General features: G+C 40.4%; 1 protein-coding gene across 1 annotated transcript in view; it reads right to left on the bottom strand.

The window, feature by feature from the left end:
- Positions 1 to 22,474, bottom strand: part of TENM3 (teneurin transmembrane protein 3) — a 586,425-nt gene that overhangs the window by 63,927 nt on the left and 500,024 nt on the right. The window contains exon 13 of the mRNA XM_040643363.1: positions 9,463 to 9,609. Within this exon, the coding sequence (XP_040499297.1) occupies positions 9,463 to 9,609 (147 nt within the window). The remainder of the gene's footprint in view (positions 1 to 9,462; positions 9,610 to 22,474) is intronic.

Raw genomic sequence — 22,474 nt, 5'->3', positions numbered from 1 at the left:
GGACCCCAGGATCATGACCTGAGCCAAAGGCAGATGCCCAACGAACTGAACACCCAGGCACCCATAGTTACCATTTTAAAACATGTTCTCATCTTACCTTAGGCTTTCGTTGGACCGTAATAGCGGTTGGCAAACTTACTTTGCAAAGGGCCAGACAGTAAATAATTCAGGCTTCGTAGGCCACTGCAGTCTCTGTTGCAACTGTTCAACCCTACCTTTACAGAGCTAAAGCAGCCGTAGACATTATGGAAATGAATGGGTGTGTTCCAATAAAACTTTATTTACAAAAACAGCCTTTGGCCCAGAAGTCATAGCTTGCCAGCCTCTGATCTTGCTTGTTTTTACCCTGCCCTATTTCCTTGTATTCTTCAAATCATTCTTGACATTGTTTCTGGCAAATTTAGACAATGCATATTTGCCAGATTATTACAACTTCTGACTCCAGGTCTTTTCCTAGGTTACTCCTCTGCTGGCCTTGATCTGCTTGTCAAAGCTCACCTGCTTCTTTCAAGTAGCTGAGGATGCCTGAACCTGTTTTTCCAAACCTTGATTTACTGACTGGATAAAGTGTCATGAATTTTCTTTTTTTACTCAAAAGATAATTAATGTCCTTCCCCACAGTATTTGGAAGCCCCTTTCCCTCCTCCCAAGTTAGAGGTAGAGATAGAAGTTCTGATGGAATAATTTATCTGTAGACTTGAGAATTTTCAAAGTGTATAGGTAAGACTTCCATTACTTTTTAGAGTCACCATTCTGTGATATGCATGAAATTCATTTATGACTGAATTGGAATCATGTTTGGGTTTCTGACTATTCTTGGTTTTTTGTGTGCATATCTCTTTGCAGTTTTCGTCTCTATGTTCACATATGTCTCCAGGCTGATCATTCTCCTGCACTTCAAATCCACGAACTGCCTTCTAGATATTTCCATTTGGATATTACACAGGCATCAAAAACAGTGGGTCTAAAACATAGCATATCTAACCTTCTCTAAACATGCTCTTTTCTTCTGTATTTCCTATTTCAACAAATGGTTCCACCATCCACCCACCCGGTCTCTCAATGTAGAAACCTGAGTGTCATCCTTGACTCCACTTCTCTCTTTTTCTCTGCACCTAATCAATTACCACGTCCTTCTTTTCTCCACCCCAAATATCTCTTGAATCAGTCTCTTTCTTTCCATGTCACTGAAACGGCCCTTCGGGCCACCATGGTCATCTCTGGAGGAGGTCTCTACCACCGTCTGATTTCCGGGTTCCAGCCTCGTCCCAGCTGTTCATCCTCCACACTCCATCAGAGTCATCACTGCAGAAGTCAGATCGGATAACTTCACTTCTCTAGCGAAACTACGTCCTTTATTTGGCCTCTACTGCCTTCTGAGTAGTTAGAACTCCTTACTGTGGCTTTTAAAAGCTTTCATCATTATTGTTTCCTTTGCCTGGAGAACCTCTGTCCTGCTCTCTAGCCCCCTATTCCCCAGACCCCCAGCCCCTCTTCCCATTCCTTCAGCCAGCAGCTCAGGCCATGGGTCAGGAAGCTCTTTGACAGCTGAGTTCACCACTGTACCCTCGCTATCTACTATACTTGTTGGCACCAAATCAGCATACAATGTATCTGCTGGAGGTATGGAGGAATGGATTGTTTCTAGAGAGAATTAGATCGAAGCACATCACAATGATGTCTTGCAGGTGCAGCAGAGACACCCTCTTGGTTTTCTTTTCTTACCCTTCTCCCACCCTTCGTACTATGCTCATCCTTGAGTTCTGGTTTCTTTTTTACCCCAGTGGTTATTTTAAAATGTTCTTGATTAATTGGAATTAACCAATCCAGACAATTATAAAAAAGCATTAGAAGACATGATATGAAACACTATGTATAATCTTACAAAGGGAAAGGGTCCTGTGCATTGTTGAAGACACACAACCCAGAATTTGTGAAAAGATACGCCTCATCCCAATCTACCTCATGTCAATGAGAACTGCTGCGTGATGACCGACAGCACCAGCAAAGTTAAAAGAGAAGTGAAAACCTGGGATACAATACCCGCAACATGCCTAACAGAGAATTGCCAAGCAGCATATACAAAGAAGTCCTAAAAATTAAAAGGGAAAAGTCAAGCCACTAATAGGGAAAAAATAGGCAAGAGAAATAAATAAGCACTTATCAAAAGAAGAAATACAATGGCCAAGAAGCATGGATAAGGATCACCAATCGAACCAATAATTAGAGAAATACAAATTAAAGCAATAAAAATGGAATCATTTTCACCTGTCAGACAAAATTCCTACTTTTCACTTGTTGGACAGTTTTGTTTGTGTACGATGATTATGTACACACTATAGATATGGAGAAAAGAAGCACTCTCGTACCGATGAAGTGCATGGGGGCGAAACCTACCTGCAAGGCGATTTGACTATGAAAATTAAAAATTTAAATACCCCTCGACCTAGGAATTTCACTTCTTGAAATCTGTCCAAAAGAAATACTTGTATATTCACACAAGGATTTATATGAAGATACACACACACACACAGACACAGAGATTCACTACAGATTTGTCTTTACGCTAAGAGCAAAAAAAGAACAAAAGAAACAACTAGGTTATTATAATTATCATTATTAATGTAGTAGTGGTAAAATTAATGACTATATCTGGGTTTCTATTATAAAGAATGAGGCAGACCTCTGTTTACTGGCTTGAAAAAAATCTCTAAAAAGATAGGAAACAACAAGTGTTGGAGAGGATGTGGAGAAAGGGGAACCCTCTTACACTGTTGGTGGGAATGCAAGTTGGTACAGCCAGTCTGGAACCAGTATGGAGATTCCTCAAGACCTTAAAAATAGAGCTACCCTACGACCCAGCAATTGCACTACTAGGTATTTACCCCTACGATACAGATGCAGTGATCTGAAGGGGCACATGCACCCCAGTGTTCATAGCAGCAATGTCCACAAGAGCCAAACTGTGGAAAGAGTCGAGATGCCTTCAACAGATGAATGGATAAAGAAGATGTGGTTCATATATACAATGGAATATTACTCAGCCATCAGAAAGGATGATTACCCACCATTTGCATTGACATGGATGGAACTGGAGGCGAATAAGCTAAATGAAATAAGTCAAGCAGAGAAAGACAATTATCATATGGTTTCACTCATATGTGGAACATAAGGAATAGCACAGAGGACCACAGGGGAAGGGAGGGAAAACTGAAGGGGGAGAAATCAGGGAGGGAGACGAACCATGAGAGACTCTGGACTCTTGGAACCAAACTGAGGGTTTCGGGGCGGGGGGGGATGACCTGGCCAGGTGATGGGTGTTAAGGTGTGGTGATGAGCACTGGGTGTTATACGCAACTAATGAATCGTTGAACACTACATCAAAAACTAATGATGTACTATATGCTGGCTAATTGACCATAATAATAATAATAAAAAAAGATTCTTTGGCAGAATCAAATTTAGAACAGCACCTATCCTATTTCACTTTAAAAACATAAACGTGCCTCTAAATCCACTGAAGGAGGGGCAGAAGAACGCACAGCCAGCTGCTGACAGCAGTTAAGTCTTTGAGAGCGCGAAAGCACTCCCCGTACACTGCGGCTACCACGACCAACTCTCGCCATTAACACAGAGGCTCTTAAGGTGGAGACATGTGGATCAAGCAGACCTGTTTCTGAGGACGTTCCGTGTCCTGCCCATTTCTATATTTTGAAACCTGAAGTAGCAGTTCCTGGTACTGGCTGTAAATTATAGGGAGGACTTTGAGGTCCAGCCTGTGTGGCTCGATTTTTGTCTCCGAAGTATAGTGGTAAAACGTCGTGTTCCTTGTGTGCCATCGGGCAGCTACTGGGGTGCTCTGCGTCGGAGGGTACAAGCTGGACTTCTCGCTCCTCCAATGCAACCGACACTGCTCTAAAAATTCTGTGCAGAGCAAAAGGGTTCACATAAACCCGAGTCTCTCCCCTAAAGCAGGAGCCAGCAGAGTCTTTCAAACTCGTAGTAATTTTTCCCCCAGATCATGATCTACCAGGAAAATGTATTTTAATGCTCTGAGATTCTGAGGGCCACTCCTGTGTTCTGACACCTGGAATCTTTCCTCCGGAAGTACTTATGATCTCCTGTAATCCTTTTTTGCTCTTTTTTTCTCTTTTCCTTCTTCCCTCCTTCCTTCCTAACTTCCTTCTTTTCTCCCTTCCTTCCTTTTGCTTCTTCTTCCTCTTCTCCTTCTTTTCTTAAAGACATCCCCCCCTCTTTCTTCCCAATTCTGGTACTATTTTATTTATTTAAATTTTATTTTAATATGTGTTTGGAGAACACAGTAGTCCCATCTTTCTGCTAGAACTTTTTAAGGAATCTATTTTCAAACATTTCCTTATTTTCATCTGGTAATCTCCAAACTTAGATGGCCCTGCCCACTCGCCATACTCATTCTGCTGCTTACATTAACATTTCATTCATTTTTCCACTTCTGGGTTTTATTGCTAGCGCACTCCCACATTTTCTCGCAGTCTGAACCTTCTGTTTGTGTTCTCTCTTCCTCTCTCTCCTGTTTTTATCTTTCTAATTTCTGAATAACCTCAATTGCATTGTGCTTTCCTCTCCATTGTCATCAGCCTCCACTTAAAAAAAAAAAAAGCCTCTTCTAGGTCCACCTTCCTGACATATCCCCACAAACTAATACTTCTGAAGGACAAAACCCCCCCCCCAAACCCACAACTAACTAATTACAAGTAAGATGTGTCACTCCTGGCACTGTATTTTGGCATGCGCCTATTCTTGCATAAAGGCTAGTATTTTTCTGTCCTCAACCACCCAATCTCTAAGAGACGGCTGGAGTCCCATGCCTTAGGAACCCACAGGGGAGCCATCCACTGGAGGACCAGACAGGGAAGCAAGATGTCAAAAGGAACCCTGTCTAGACAGATGGGAACATGGTAACGATGATAACATGTTTTGGAGAAACAATCTTGTTTATTTATTTAAAACAATTTTTTTTAAGTAGGCTCCACGCCCAGTGTAGAGTCCAGTGCGGGGCTTGAACTCACGACCCCTAGATCAAGATCTGAACTGAGATCAAGTCGGATGCTCAACCGACTGAGCCACCCTGGCGCCCCAAGAAACTGTCTTGTTCATAAGTATCTGGAGTTGCTGTAAAGGTAGAATTGCCTCTGGCAAGCTTTTGCATTTTGATGCTTGCATAAGGGGAGCTATTTAAAATCAAGAAACCCTCTACTGAATGAGATTCTCAGCGGGTATGCATGGTAAAAACAACGATGCTTGGAAAAGTATGTAGAGAGAACTGGAGAGCGCTTTGCCAACCTGGGGCGTGGAAAGCGCACCGAGGCTCGGCACTGCTCTTCTTGTTCTCATGTGAGAAGGCTATCATTTGGGGGGAAAGGAGGAGATAAAGAATAGCAGAATTCGTCCTGGGAGTAACAGAAGACTACGAGCTATACGAACTAGTTACTGGAGTATATTCCCTGGTGCTACTAAAACGAAATGCTATGAACGGCTGTTAGTATTCCTGTAGTAGAGTCTGATTTTCTGCCTATCCAGCATCCATACTCCTTTCTTCTGGTGATAGAATGTCAGTTTTTCTTCGGGCAAGGGACATAACTCAGGCCGATGAAGGTCCGCCTCAGACCTAGGCCTCCTGTAACCATTGAGAAAGGCTGTTATTCTCCTTGTACGGGGGTACTTACGCTGTGCGACGTAAAGCCAGAGCTGCTGGGGGTCATTCTGAGGAAGAGACAAAGAATGGTGCCAACGTGGGATAAGGCAGAGTTGACAGATGAATTAACCCAGATTTCTGTTACCATTGTTCAAACACCTAGGTGCAGCTATCTCTGAATTTTTCAGTTATGTAAGCTAATAAATGTTTCTTTTTTCTAAAGCTTAATACCGTTTGAGTGGAATTTCTATCACGTGGCACCAGAGAGTCTCTCCTGGTGAGAATAGCAAACACGAGGGCTAGCCTTGTGGAGGGGAGCTGAAGCGTGAGGCAGAGCGCGCTGTGAGACAGACGGGGCCACTTCCAGAAGCTGACTGGGGGGACACTGGAGTAGCTACAGAACGGGGCAGCACACAGGCTCACGGTCTGACACCCCAGGCTTGGTCACACTGCACTTACTGGTGACCGGTTCCCAGCTCTTCACCTGCCTGCTCTCTGGTCTCTGCAACTTCATCACCAGAGTGAGTTCTGGGATATGAACGGGAAATGGCTCAGCCCAGAGGGAGGCTGACTTCGTAGGTGCAGAAAGAGTTGAAGAAGAAATATGTATAAGCCAGGGCTAGGCAGGCACTGCTGATGTTCGCCCTGAAAGCTTTCTCAACCAGGGCAGGATATGGTGAGGTCGCTCCCAAGTGTCTCCACGCTCTGCTGGGAGATGTTACACAATTACCTGGTCCAGCGACCGTTCAGTTCTCACTTCCACTGTGTGACTGAAAACTCTTCTATTCTGTTGCCTGCCTCTGTCCAGAGGATCTGCTCCGACAGCCTCTGACCCGGAGCCAGATTTGAGAAGCAGTCTGAGGAGGCCCCTAGTCGATTCCATACAGAGTGGGGATCTTTGTCAGAGCCTTTACCGGGGGTAAAAGACTGCCCTTAGTTCTGAAATGCTGGTGACCCTGAGTGCATGACAAGAGTTTATTTGAGCCTTAAAGAAACGAGGTCCACCTGAACAGGAGACTGACTTCTTATGACTGTTTAGATGTTGAGGGAGAGGCTACAGATGAATTCCCCCAATCCATTTTACTGGTAGTCTCTTCCTTCTGTGTCTCCTGAAGAATTCCCTCGTAAGACTGCCTTTTCTTACGCATTTTAGAGACATAAAGGAGAAATGGGACTCGACGGGCAGAGAGGAACGCCTATTTAGTGGGATTTAGATCTTGAGGGTCTGTAGTCTTAAGACAGTGGGGATGGGGCAAGCCAGATTCGGTAAAGAAAAGTACATTTTAGAGGGGAAGGAAGATACTTGGACTAAGGAAAAATAGAACTATTTCCCCAAATACGTTGTCCTTTCTAAAACTTTTTAATGTATTTTCTTCAGTTCTGGGAATAGTAAGCAACCTTCTTTGTTCTGTTCTTTTCTTTTTTTAAACAAAGATCATGTTGTACAATGTTGCTCAGACTGGACTAGTAGCTGTTTGTATGTCATGCTGGTTAGGGCCAAATCAACCTTTTCATTTGTCCTTCCTCCTTAGTCACTTAACATGTTAAACTACTTAGCTACTTTCTGGCAAATTCGCCATCTGACAACAAACTTACTTTGAACAATGGGTCTATATCAGCATAAGTTAGCATACGTCAGGAAATTTCAGGTACAGGCCTTGTTTTAAACATTCTGCTCTACTGACCTCATATAGTGATGATGATAGCCTTAATGGCCAGATTATGTGCCTTGGGGATTTGGGGTTTGGTGTGGAAAATACTGTCTTTATTCACACAGTCCATGCTTAAGTTCAAAAAACCCTCTGGCTTAGGTTATAAAGCCGTACCTGGGTTATGATCTCAGGATGTAATAAAGCTGGCATTGAGATTCCTTCTCAGAAGATCAACAAAATTAGGTTAGCGACAGGAATACAAATTATATGAGATAAGTAAAGAATCCACAGGAGGTCTTCTACCGGCTCAGATTTCCCCTTGGAGAGGGAAGCCTAGAGATAGCATAGTTTCATGCTAATAAGAATAAACAAAGGGGGAACAGGCCAATTCACAGCTGATAAATTTTGAGGCAGGGGAAAAACCTCCTTAGCTGATAACAGCACTAAAGAATTGATTAGCCCCTAAATTACTCTGCCATGTCTCTGCAGACCTGGCCCTGCAGTCTGCTTCCCTCTGAGAGAGTTTGTGTAACCTCCTCAATGTAATCTTCTTTTAGAAGACAAAATCTGGAATATACGATCAAGGAGGGAAAGAAGCACTCCTTCCTCCCTAGGCAACAGAAACAATGGGACAGCGGCTTCTTGGGGAAAAGCAATGAGGAAAGCTGCCGTGTGGGCTGCGGTTGGAGAGAATTAATGCTGCCATTTCTACAAAGTGCACGGTTAAGGGGGGGGGTTGAGGCAACAAGGTACCACTGGGCAGGAAAAGCTTTGAGGGCTAAGGACCACCGTATCTATCAGAAGAAAAAGGAAAAGAAGCTTTGGCTCAAATTTGTGGCTCAGGTTTCTTGACAGCCCAAGTTAAAAAAAAAAAAAAAAAGGAAAACTGTATGGTTTGCTAGAAAATAAAGGGGAGAATGGTAGCGCGCGGTCTGGAAGATGAGACACAAGTAACATTTAGTTTGAGAATGATGGTAGGCACAGGCTAGTGCGCGCATGCGCGTCCGTGTGCGCGTGTAGTATGTGCGCACGTGCATTGGGGGAATGGAAGCGGGGAGATTGAGGGTTGGTTCTAGTCACTTTGCTTCCCAGAGAACAGTAGTTAAGTCCACTCTGTGTAGGAAAGAAAGACTGTTAATCTTCCCTGACAACCTCCCATGAGTTTCAGCTAGCCAAGATGAAAGCGGAAGGAAAATGGAGTCCTAGCAGCTGCTACTTACGACACACTATGTGCCTGGCGGTGTACTAAGTACCTACATTCTCTCGCTTAGCCCTTTCAAAAACGCTTTTGTTCCTACGTCACAGACGAAGCAACTGTAAAGTCACATAGGTGCAAGGCAGAGTGAAGACCTGACTCCAAAGGCTGCACTCGTCACCAACACTAGACTGCTCCTGCGGACATTCCCGGAGAGCAGGTGGAACGAAGGAGGGGGTGGGGAAACACATTCTAATGCACAGAGCAAGTGGCACAGAGGCCCAGGTAGGAACCGAATCCCGTCTAAAAACTCAGTCCTAAAGGTATGCCAAAACTGAGCAGCTACCAGGGGCACCCATTTCATCACTGGAGAAGTAATCACCAGCTCTCACTCGTTATTCTCTGAAATGAAAATGCGCACAACAGGGGAAAGAATTACTCCTTAACCAAGGGCCTACACTGGGTGGAATATCAGTCTTTGAGCAGAATGTGAAGTTTAGGATAAACAGACACGGGGAGTACGGCTTCAAGGAGGCTGTTTTCTTTACTATTTCATTTTTTTCATCCGTGCCTTTCATCAGAAGAGCTTGGGAATTGCCCAGCGTCTTTTGGAACGTTTAGTTTTTAAAATATTGCTTTAGAGCTCCCAATTCACAGGGCCGTATATAACATGATGAGGAGACTCGTCATCTGGAGATTAGGAAAAGTGATGGAGAACAATGTACATTATACAGTAGCTTGGTTACCTTGCCTTTTCCCTGAATGATAATAATCTTGCATTTGTTTCAGGGAAAATAGGGAGCAAAATCACTCGATTAGCACTCATACATTTTTCAATCAACCGAATCTATGGGGATCCGATTTTTTTGGCACCAGATAAGTATGTAACTTCTAAACCGGTGCTCTGGCACACGCTTGTTTCCGCGCTCAGCACTTCTTACCTCCTTCGTTGTCCTTGCTGTCTGCGCAGAGGGTCTCCATGGCTACATCACACCCTGCTCCTCTCCACCCTGGCTGGCAAACACAATGCCAGCCGTTTTGGTCCAGCGTACACCTTCCATTGCTGTTGCACAGCCCGGGACAACCCTCTGTCAAAGGAGACAAAGAAGGAAAACGCAAGTGATTTGAGTATTGAAAGTTTTCTGCACCTAAAATAAACAGATAAGGGACACTTAGTGGGAACAGGCCTTTGTAAACAGCACAAATACTGTAATTGCACATGGATAGAAACAGCAACAGTCTCTAAGGAATCTAATTCTTATCCAAGTGGCATCTTTGATTGGCCTGACCCTTGAGACACCACTTACCTGTGCAGGACAGAAATATATGCAACGATCCACTAGCTAGCCGCAGGCCAGACAAAATTAACTTAATTTTTTTTTCCTTTAGCAAAGCAACAAGGTTGATTGTATGGTGTGAAAAAGCATCTCGACAAGATAATTTCAGAATCCCTGATATAGATTTTTAATCTGTTGTAGACATCACCAGCCACTCATTGGGACATGCCTTCTTAAAGCACCTTGTTGCTTTAAAAAATTCCCTCTAAATTCGAAAGCATGAAAGTGGGTATGAGGATGTGAACGATGTTAAAAAGAGAACGTTAATTTTATCTGGCCTCAGAGTTGCCGTACATTCATGTGAAATTACAGTGCATTAAATAACTGCACAAAGTATAGGCCAGTCTCGATGACTATACTTTATGCCAAGAGTACATTCCTTTTCACAGAATAAGCAAAGCCCAGGAAATAGTGAAGCAGCTTAGCATCTATTCTAACAAACATCAGGATTCAGGCTGCATACGGATGGGACAGGACCGACAGGATTTCCAACTAAATGTAATAGCTGTGCATATTTGATTACTTAGGACGGACAAAATGAAATACCATAAGGACCACAATAAAACATTGAGAGACTGAACAAAAACACGGTAGTGACGTGCTTCAAGACAGAGAGCGAAGAGTGATATTTGTGACAATCTCCCTAAGGCTTTTATGCTGTTACCTTTATATCCTATCTTGTCTGCTTTTATGGGCAAGGAGGGAAAATTTGGGAAACAATTAAAATAATTTAATATATCCAAAATCTATAATTGTTTCAGTCTAACATGACATTAAAAAAAAAAACAATTTTTGCCACGTCCTACTGATGATATCTGGCATGCGGCCAACATGATCTGTTTATGAGGATGGACACTTAGGTAGAGAGTTTGGTGTTCTTGTCTATGACTGTGATATGACGCTGCAGACACGAGGATTTAGATGCTCTAAAATTGCGAGAATAATTAGCTATTAATCAGATCTCTTTGGACAGAATTATTTCTAATTTGACATAAAATACATATGAGCCAAAAATACTTGCTAGAGCAAATGGGGGTTTGTTATCTAGCTTCTTATAATTAGAATGCTACTCTTGCTTCGGTGACAAACTTTAAGGGAACAATCTGTTTAAAGATGTTTGTTTTATGTCGTTTTAAAAGAATTATTCATATATTGGCTTCCCCTCCTCCACGGTGGAGCTCAAAACGAACATATCTCAAAGAGGCGTTCTGTCTCTTAAGATGAGAGCTAAGAGAAAGAAGAATATCTTGACAGTCTTTTGTGGCAGGGGAAAATGAAATTATACTTATGGATACCATCAGGTCAGGATAAGATTAATTTTGCTGCTTCTTTTCTCTCAATTACCATCTGTATCTATGGATTTTCAATACGTAAAAGGTAAGTTTTCCTTCCGGATGTTTTTGTTTTTTAACGAAAAAGAAAGCTTTAATTGCCCCACTGACAAAAACGTGCCACAGTTACTGCACGTACGCAAGAGTTATTCTAGGAAAGCCTGGATATTGCCATGAATATTTCCATATTCTAATGAAAAGCACAAACAAGGAATAGAAAATAGGTAATCTGAGGAGAAAGGGAGAGGGAATTTTCTCTTCTGAAAAAATATTTTCCACCTATTTCTACGAGAACTGAAGAGACGAGAATCTGCTGTTTTCTGCTGAGCAACGTTAATCGTTTCTGCTTTGCAGAATGCATAGTAATTTTGTCGTTTTTTCAGAAAATAAGGGAACGGAAATTACGATATCACATATATTTTGAAACATTTAGAAGAAGCCAAAGAGATTTCCATATAAGGATAAATGAGACTTCTCTCTACATATATTAACCAGAATCTTCTTTAGATTGACAATTTCTTATTCTTGTGATAAGAGACTGAGCATTTGTGATTCTTCAAGATAGAATTTAAAGCTCATTAGCTGAATTGCCAACAATGAAGATCTTAAGGCAAGGAAAAAAAAACCAAAACAAAACCATAAACAAAAAACAGCAAATGTACTGTTATCTTCAGTTTTTGGTTCCAGTGAAAACTAATGCTTTTACATAGGAATGAAATCTGTGATAACCCAAAATTAGAAAAATGAGACACGGACATTGAAGTCTCACTACTTTAAATCCAAGGCATTTCACATAATGTAAGCCTGATTTATAATTTACAAAAATATGCATGAGAAACAGTCTATTTTCATACCTAGTACAGTCTGATACACGGTTATATATAGATATATATGTAGATATGTCAACAAAGAGCAAGTATACAGTACCTTTAACTATCTTATCCAAATAGTGAGCTTGAGAAATTAAAAAGGAAAAAAGAACAGACAGACATTTCAGAAGTGTCACATGGGACAAGGAAATTTTCAGAATTTACATGCAAATTGAGTAGCTGTAGCTGACATAGGACTCACATCACACGACAGAGACGCACTTCATTATCTTCTAAAACTGCAATATATTCACGTTTCAGTAAGTGCGGTCATGATTCCAGGAAATACTCAGCATTTTCAAGAGAAGTGTGCGGGTAAACACACGCTACCTTCCACAGATTATCTGGAATGCACCCACCCTGATCCTTCTGAAGATTATACTTTAATAGCTAAATAGAACAAATGGAATCAATGTTTTTTTACTAAAGAAGTTGGGAAATTTACGATGATGAGAGTTAAACAAACCTTGTTTGGGGGGGGGTAGAAAGAATGCTAATTTTTAAAAGTTTGCTTTTAACGGAGTAGTTTTGTAAGGGTTGCACGGTTCAGGGCAAAAACGACAACACAGAGCCATGGAGGAACCATTTATGTGTGTTCTGATGCTGTCTTTCTTCAACCTGAGCGATAAACCCACCAAAACCCTGCTGCCCTCTCCTTCTATCTTGAGCCACTTGTGTATTTGTGTATTATCAAACTTTAATGTCTAATAAATAAGCAAAAAAAGGAAAGTAATTGCGAATCTTTGAGCAAATGGAGCAAACTTAATATACTATGAAAAAGGCATGCGTAAATTCTGTAGAGAATGATGACCTAGTGGCCCTTGACGACCCATCGGATGGACAGTGACGTATCGCATATGTAGTCTATTATGAAATACAGACTCTTCTAAGACCCTGTTTCTTTTCAGGATTCGTCCCGGAACAGGTCTGTTTCTCACAAAAGCTCTGTAGGAACACTCAGGATTAAGACGGAGGTCTTTTACTGTACCTGTCCATTTAATCTTTCATGAGGTTACAATTGGGCTACACCTTTCCTCATGAACGGAGGCATAAATACCTCTCTCCCTTCGCTCAGCATAGAGACGTAATATATTCTTAATAAGCCTGAAATCTTCTTGCTTTGTCAAAACTCATACATCTTTAATGATCTAAAATTGCTTTTCAAAGATGCTTATGTTGATTATTTTTCATTACTGACACATGCAAGTGATAGCAGAACTCCTAACAGAATGATTTAAACTCCAACTTTCAGTCGAGCCACTCCGGTCTGGTAGTTCTGTCATGTGCATAAACAAAACCATAAATGCTTCTGACACATCTGTTCTGTGGATATAAAAGGATTCTTCACGTTGCCACAGGATTCCTTTAGAGGCTTTTGAATTGCATTTAAACCTAAGTGTTTATAACTAATTGACAATATATTGCAGGGGAAATTAAGGTGAAGAAGAAACACTGTTAGGTACGACTCTGAAATGATAACTTAATGAAAATGATTCTATTTTCATACGTTAAAAGAAAAATGTACTACTGTATAACGTGCCTATGATTTCTCAATGATCCCTTGCAGACATTATATAATCTGGTAGAGACTCATAATAGCTCAATCGATGATCTAAACATAAAGTGCCTTCTTTAAAAATTCCGGTGTTTCTGACTCAGGGTAGTATTTTCGAAGGAATTCTTAGTTTATAGAAATTAATCACACTGATCCTAGTCGGAGAGTCTTTTGCTTTTACATTGGGTCCACTTCAGTTAACACAACCAAACTAAGGAATGCAATGAATTCTGATCTGGATTAGTAGTTTTAAAGGAGGAATGGATTATTTTAATCCAGGCAATCCTATTATCTTAGCAAACAGAATCACTTATGCAAAACAGTGGACTGATTATAGGTAAAGGTAGGTTTGTCATTGGGTCAAAAGAACAAACAAAAGTGGAGATGAAATTAGCAAACATATTTAAAATATACAGCAGGTCAACATTTATATAACACTTTATTAAAAACATTTAACACAAATGTTGCAAACAGTTAAAACCAACCATAAGAACAGGATCTGTACCGAGAAAGAGAAACCAAGATTTGTCATTTGCATTTTATGTCATAGGGAGTAACTGGGAGGCTGTTACTTTCTCTCTCTCTTGTTTTCTTTTTGGAGGCTGAGAATTTCAAACCAAGACAGAAGGGGGTAAGAACCACCCCGTATATTTCGTCCTCAAAGATTAAAATTTCTGACAATACCACAAAAGCCTCGTTCTAAATAATAAAGATGCTAAAAGGAGATGTCGATATACGAGGTTCAAATAATTATTAAAAATAATAATTGTAACCATAAAAACATCATTATATAAGCCACTACAGGAAATTATCAGAAAAACGCAGGCATGTTGCAAGAAGCCATTAGGAACAATAATCGTAAAAATAATACAGTATATTTAAAAATTAATATACCTAACAATGGCTGAAATGCACATTAAGCTGCAAAAAAATTTCTTTGAAAACTGAGTGTGCTCTGACGCTAAAACAAAGTCCTTCCTATTAGATCTACTCGCCAAAAGTTTTAAATTTGCTTTATAGAAGAAAACTCTCATAAACATCAGTGCTAGACATATAAAATGGGACCCCTTAAAAAAACTATGCTCCAGTAAAATATATTCATAAAACACTTTCCCTGGAGTTTCAATTATTTATCTTTTAAAAAGACCCGCGTGGGACACAGGGGGTGAGTATTACTGTATTTCCTGTAGGATAGTGATTCTTAATCCTTCTGGGGTCTCACATCTCTGAGAAAAGTGGTAAGAGTTACGGACTGCCCCCTCCCACCCACAATGCATACAAGCTCACAGACACAAAATGCTGTCTGTAGTTTCAGCTCTTCCATGGGCTCTGGTCCTATAAATTGCAGACTGTGAGCACCTGGCTGATGTATTAGTGATCTCCAAATTTCTAGCTCTGGTCCAGGTCCAGACCAGATTCAGAAGAATGCAGGGGACATGCCTGAAGTACTCTGATCCCAGCTCTGATCCCTGAAAATAATAATGAAGTCTTACTTTATGCCAGATACTGCTCTCAGCCCTATTAGGCTTTCACTTAATCTTCCCCACAACCCTATGATATAAATACAGTTGATACAGTGAGTATAGATGGAGAGACTGAGGAGGGAAAGACAGTGTGTGCAAGGGCACTATCTCAGTCATGATGCCTCTTTTTGATCAGAAGTACTTTGCAATTATTCCTGACCTAACATGGATTTAAGTAGATAGCTACAAAGCCAGGGGTTAGTTTTACTGTCTCGTAGATGTCTTCTACATGGCTTCGTTGGGAAATGGCCAGGTGGGTCTAACTTAAATGGCAGAATGCAGTTGCGTGTCTTTTAAATGTCAGAGCTAATTCTTGGTCTGTATTGTTTCTTTCAAAACACATTCAGATACACAGTCATCTCTAGAACATAACAGATGAAATACTGTTCGGCTTTCAAGCCCATGCTTTAACATCAGGTCCATGGTCTACTTGCTGGTTCTGGTGGGCCAAGATTCGGTGCAATTGTAGATGTGGAAGAAAGGTTTGGGTCATCAAGAATATTTTTATTATATGAGTAGTCCAGAGACCTACAGTATCACCAGAGCAAATGAGCAGTATTGTATCCTTTTCACACACTCCCCTCTAGATTTTTTTTTTTTTTTAAGAATTATTTCTTTTTCCGAAGCCCCTAATGACCATATATTCCCCTCTGTGTTTTGGGGGAGATGGGTGGAGCTGCACATAAAATGATCTACTCTCGTCTGTACCCCGTAGTAGTCTGGAGTCTAAGGTCCTGTAGGAGGGACTTTGCTCATCTTTAGTCTTGAACAGTTTCTAATTCCTAACACGTACACGAGAAAGGAAGAGCAGCGCTTTGGAAAGTCTACCTACATGTTGTTGTCTCATCTGCTGATCTATCAAAATTATGAGCACCATGTCCCTCCATTTCCTTTACTTATCTGATTCTTCCTTTTTTCTCACTGAGTCCTTGTCAGGGAAGAAGTCTAGGAGTATGAACACAAGGGTAAATGTGAAAGAAGAAGAGGAGAATCAAGGAGTAGCTGCGATCAATTCATTAAGAGATTCTGTAAAAATCTAAAGCTTTAATGATATATAGACTTTTAGGACTGAATGTGTGAATCGCCTCCGTCGGAAATGTGAACTCCGAGGCCATGCTAATCCCCATCTTCCCATTGCCTGGCTCATAAAGGATTCTTAATGTCTGCTGAATAAAATGATTACGTGTCCTTATTATGGTGGTTCTAGTATGTCTTCCATGTGTTTGCAGCTTTTGAAGAAACTCTATGAATAATACAGGGGCTGCTTTTTGAGAAGCATGTGTGAGCAATACCTCGTTTCCAAAATCCTTCCCCTCTCCTTCATCCATCTGTTCCTCTCCCCTCTTCCAACCCATCCATCCTTAACTACATACAATAGTATGAACAATAACTACCATAAGTGCTGAAAACTATGCTAAGCATTTTACATGAGATGGCTTAACTTTCACCACCCTATGAGGTAATAGGTACTTTTACTATCTTCCCTAGTTCACAAATGAAGAAACTGAGGTACAGTGAAATGACTTCCTCAAGGTCAAAATGCTAGCAAGTGGCAAAGCCAAAATTCCAACCAGGTAGTCTGTGGCCAAAGTCCACGCACTTAATACATCAGCTAGTGTCACAACTCAGAAGAATCAGAACTACGTACCTACGTAAGGTAGACCAGAAGCATCTTCTGTTTTTGGCATGGTCAGTAAGTTTACTTGATTGCATGAAAAAATAAGATGAAAAAAATGTGGAAATCCTTAATTCAACATTGACAAAGGGAGAAACCAGGAAGTAAGATGAAAATCCAAACTAATTTGAAATATTAATCTATAGACACAGCTTTATAAATTGAGTACTTTATGTAGACTAAAGAAAGCTTTACAATAAGGACTGCTGTAACCTGGGGCGCCTGGGTGGCTCAGTCGGTTAAGTGGCTGCCTTTGGCTCAGGTCATGATCCCAGGGTTCTGGGATTGAGCCCCACATCAGGCTCCCTGCTGAGCCCCACATCTCCCTCTGCCTGCCACTCCCCCTGCTTGCGCTCTTTCTCTCTCTGTCATATAAATAAATAAATAAAATCTTGGAAAAAAAGAATTGCTGTAACCTGTTCTAAAAACCCAAAGTTTGGAAAACCTATTGGCAAGATAATAAAACTAAGGGAGAAAAGCAAGAAAAAATTAAAACAAGTGAGTTTGAAGAATAAAAGAACAGAAGCAGTTCACTTAAGGTACAAATTCTGTATAAGAAATGTCTTTTGAGTGGTAGTCCCAAAGAAGGTTGCTCATTTTTAAAAAAGGTCAAAGGAGGATATATGTATGAGAACTGGGGTATTTGGAGGTCTACACAGAGTGGGATCAATGCCAAATTTGCTTTCCTTTTACTGTCAAAAGGATTCTTAAAAACATGAAGAAACTAGGGCAAACCACGTTGGTTGTATATACCTTAGCTCACAAGGGAAAAATACAAATAGTTTGTGTATACATAGTTGCTGATGTATATAGTTACAAAGTATTCTATTCTCATTGTTTCTACTGTGGACGGTATGCTTGGTTGGAGCATATTAAATAGTACAGTATTTTCAATGGGCCACTGAGTTGACTCCTGGAGAGCCTAGACGCAGGCAAATAGCACAGAACCCAAAAGCTGGAAATATTTCTCCGTTTAATTACAACAATAAAATCTTAGGGGCCCATCTTCAAAAGAGGGTAATTCAATCAGATGAGTACATAATAAAACACAGCCATATTCTTCACTATGGCGATTACCGCAATGTCCTTGGAATCGAGGACAAATTTTTATCTAGCATTGTGTGTTTCCTTAAACTTTATAACACAGACTTAAAAAATGATTCACATTAGTATCTCATTAAAGTTGTAAGTAGGTATCATTCTTAGATTATTCACTAGCAGTTCCTGGAGGATGACAGAAAAGCAACAGTCTGCAAATAAGTATATATTAAATCCATTTATTCCAATCAGTAACTGTTTAAATCAGTGTGCAAGCTGCACACCCATTGGTCTGATGTTCCTTAATTGGTACACACTGCCAACTACTGATTACCTTGTCACATGAAGGATTATGGCACTGATCTAATTTTAAAATGTCATAAAACAATTTACTCGGACCCCTTACAGTATGTTCCCCTTCACCACAGAATTCTCATTCTAAGATTAGAATAAAACATCACAAATATTTTATCCTGTTTAGAAGAGTCACTTAATTTGGATTTTAACAACTAGACGGTGAGGCTGTGCCAGAAAAACAGATTGTGTGAGTATGTGGGCTCACATGTGTGCACGTGTGTTTGAAAGAGCTTTTGCTCCCCTAACATTGGCGATACATTTTTGAAAACTTGTTTCAAACAAACAGTTTTTGAAACTTTACATATTCTATTCTTTTTTAGAGATTGGAAATTTGGTGAACAAATTATCTGTACAAACACACTGGCTTCTTACATGCACCCTACCCCAGCGCGAAATACCCCATTTCAGTTTGGAACACTACCCTAAGACATTCCGAGGGAGTGAAAGAATACTTTCTGGATTTACATCAGTCCAGAAAAAAAGAGATTCCATGGAAAAGGTGCTATGAGATAAACCAAATTTCATCAAGTGAGCATTGCTGGAAAAGTGCCATTATAAGCTGCAAACTTTGTAAAGATAACCAGTAGAAATTTTTCCCTCAGTTTAGAATTTCGTGCCTCACTGTGGATTATGTCTACATAGTGGAAGGAACCGTGGAACCCTCAGATGGCAGACAGCACACTGACTCACTGATGATGGTGTGTACACAGTTCACGCAAAGAGATGAGTGTTGTTCAGCATGTGATATAGGAGTTCCGTGGTCTTTGCACGTGGTGTGATCTCCCCCCGGACCACGTACATAAGCGTGTCAGTAGCGCACATCTCCTTTAGATCTGTACTCACTGAATGACATAGGCAAAACCACATTTGCTTAGGGTTTCCTAGATTTAAAAATAATCAGGTCCATTTCGGCACCCTGATTTGGGAACTTAACTAGCCAGCGACAGCTCTGAACATTTATACATAAAGTAACACAAACATTTTTTCACATGAATGAATGTTTGGATCTTTAACTGATACATGAACTTGGATATGACAATGATTACAGTGGTGTCTGTATACAGTACTAACAAGCCTAGGGGCAGGAAACCATAAAAACAACCCACGGATCTGATCAATATCAATGAATATAATTTCTGGGCTTTTGTTATTGCTTTTGTCTCTGCGTAAAATTTAATATTTAAGAAAAATTCATAGAATAAGACTTCTAAATGATTATGTAAAATATATTGGGTCTTCCTCTTCTTAGTTTTCTTGAAGATACCAGGGAAGACAATGAACATAACTGAACAATCTTTAACTCACCTAAGATAACCTATAATTTATTTTGGGAAAATCACAGATAACTGGCTCTTTTCAAAGGCGACTCACACAGAGAGTAATTTTTCTTTATTTGCGGGTGAGAGAAGAGTGTGTGCAGATGTTTACCACTGTTGAGCACTGTACTTTGCTGATACTGGTTACATGTCCTCTACACACTGTTTTTCACCGGTCAACGTCTCTACATGGTATTTAGCCTACTAATTTCAGCTGAGAAAATAACTGGAAGTAAGTTTAAATTTTGGAAGGTGGTGTTTGGAGTTTTCAATAAATAGCTTACAGTTTCTTAAATCTTTCACAGTATAAATTAATTTTCCCCAAGCCGTTGTTTGTTGCTACAATTGTTACTTTTACTCTGGCAAACCCTGGGTCCTATTATCAGCTATAATTTACATTTTGTGAAATAAAAAAAGTGACACTTTATTATTGAGACATCACTGCCATTATGACTGCACCAGCTTCTATGAAAATTCAATCTTTTGTGACAGGTTCATAGATATTCATTTCTCTTTATCACAGAAGAAAATTAATTTTTGGCTGTTCCCCTATACACATACATGCAAAAACCATTTAAAAGGAGACAGCACAGTCTAGTGCTCAAGAGTATGGGCTTGGGAATGGCTCCTGTGGGTTCAGGGTCTTACTCACTAGCTGTGCAACCATAAAAAAATTAGGTAACTTCTCTGAGCCTAGGCTCCTCCAATGGAGATTGAATTTTGTTTATTTTTTAAAAAGAGTTTTACTTATTTTTTTTGGAGAGAGAGAGAGAGAGAGAACGAGCGTGCCTATGCTTGTGAGCAGGGGGAGGGGCAGAGGGAGACAGAACCCTCAAGCAGACTCCCCGCTGAGCTTGGAGGCTGATGGGGCTTGATCCAGGACCCTGAGATCATGATCTGAGCAGAAATCAGAAGTCCGCTGCTTAACTGATTGAGCCACCCAAGTGCCCCTCAATGGAGATTTTAATAGCTTCTGTGTGTTGAGGTTGCGAGGATTAAATGAGTATAGCATGCAGAGAACACTGCATGGTGCCTTAGTACATAGTAAACACTCAATAAATATTAGGTAGTATTAATTCATCTTATTAATAAGATAGTTTAGAAAGGACTGATGCAGGAAGTAATTGGTATCTTTTATGAGACTATGATGAACGAGATTAATCTGACTTTAATTGAAAGAGCTGGGAATTGCCAACAATTTGTTTTCAAAGTCATGAGGCCCACTGCACCCCAATAATGTCAGGATAAGCCCCGTTATTCTCTACTTCTTCCACATAGTCTCCCTTTAATGGGAATATTCTTTATGTGAACTGGCTAATTCCCAGAGCGGGGATAACTCCACTTTTGTGCCAGAAGTTTTCTTCTTCTTTGCCTCCCATAAACCCTCTGGGGGCACAGATGCACACTTCCCAATGGAAATGTGATTCAGCTTTTTGGAATAAAGAACACATCACAACTTGTCCTTACATATATTGTGTTCCCTCATTAGTAACTGTATTTGAGCAAGGTAAGTCACTATTTTCTAAAGGCGTATAAATATCTGTATAAATATCTATAAATACAAGTCACTTTTATAGGAAATACTTGGAAATGAAGACACTTAAATGTCCTCTTTTACATGCATTTCTCTATCCTTACGTTGCAATTTTGCCGACCACTTTTCATTTTGTTCTTCATTATCAAATGTACTGAGCAGACATGATGGAAGACATGTTGCTAACTTTTTGTAGCAGATTGCTGTTAAGTTTGTGGGTCACCATTCCCAAGTACAGGAGGAAACCCACTCTCAGCTGACCAGCTCTCCCAATAGCTTGCAGTAGTTCTGTGCGTGTCATGCTGGTACATGCGGTCACAGCAGACATATGTGAAGGCCGGCACCGCGTGGCTCGTGCCTACACTGGTCACAGTTCGGAGAACAAGGCTTTTGGGGGCGGGAAAGAGGTTTTGTGTCATCACCATAGAGAAACTTTTCTCTTTGCTTTTTATGGCAGGTATACAGTGATTTTTTTTTCCCTCTGCACACACCAATGCATGTGGAGTGGATTACTCACACGCATAATAATCACTCCTGGGGACTCATCTTAAAAGCCAAGAGTTGGAGTGTATGTGGAAAGCATTATTCTACCCTTCATTGTTCATGGGGGGACTAATTAATGAATACCTAGTGCCATTAATTCACAATTAGATTACTTATGTTTAACCACATGCTTTCTATGCATACATATATAAATATTAATTTTGAATAGAATGATAATCATTCAGCACCATAACAATTAAACAGCTGTAACCTGTCTCGTGTGTTAAGTGACGGAGCTGCAGGCAAGCTCCGTAAGCAGATGGTCTTACCCACCCATGCTCAATGTTAAAGACTTTTTAAAAAAAGAGGTGTTGACAAATCAGAACAAGTAGGCATAGTTCTAATGCAAATCGGCCAATTTGCAATGTAGATTACCCTAAAAACTAATTTGGTGTACAGGAAAAAATTAAGCTCTGTTGTTAAAGGAAGACATTATATTACATTTGGATATAGTAGATTCCCCACCAACATAATTATTTGCTAATTTCATTCAACCAACAGAGTTTAATGGAAAAGCAGCTGGCAAAGTATTCATATTTATGGACTTCCTTTGACTGCTCCTTCATTTATCCAAGGCACACGTCGGCTAAGCCCTAGAAATAATAGCCATATTTCAGACAGCTGTTTTCCAGCTTCACTAAAGAGGCACTCAAACAGGAGAGGGTCAATGAACCCATCACGAAGAAGAGCAATAGAAAAAAATTGGCTCTAGTCACACCATAATCTGTGAATATAATATGTTAAATATGAAAAGAGAGAAGAGGCATGGCTTCTGTATGGACTCACACCACAAACACACTTGTATTTTAAAAACTAGGAGGTGGAAAAGGAAATGTTTTAAGACGGAAAAAGGCTATTTCCAACTTGTCACATTC

The sequence above is a fragment of the Ursus maritimus genome, unplaced genomic scaffold (assembly GCF_017311325.1).
Source record: "Ursus maritimus isolate PB19 unplaced genomic scaffold, ASM1731132v1 scaffold_28, whole genome shotgun sequence".
In the NCBI taxonomy this organism is placed as follows: Eukaryota; Metazoa; Chordata; class Mammalia; order Carnivora; family Ursidae; genus Ursus; species Ursus maritimus.
Note: the sequence above shows the minus strand (reverse complement) of the source record. Positions and strands in the feature narration are given on the sequence as shown.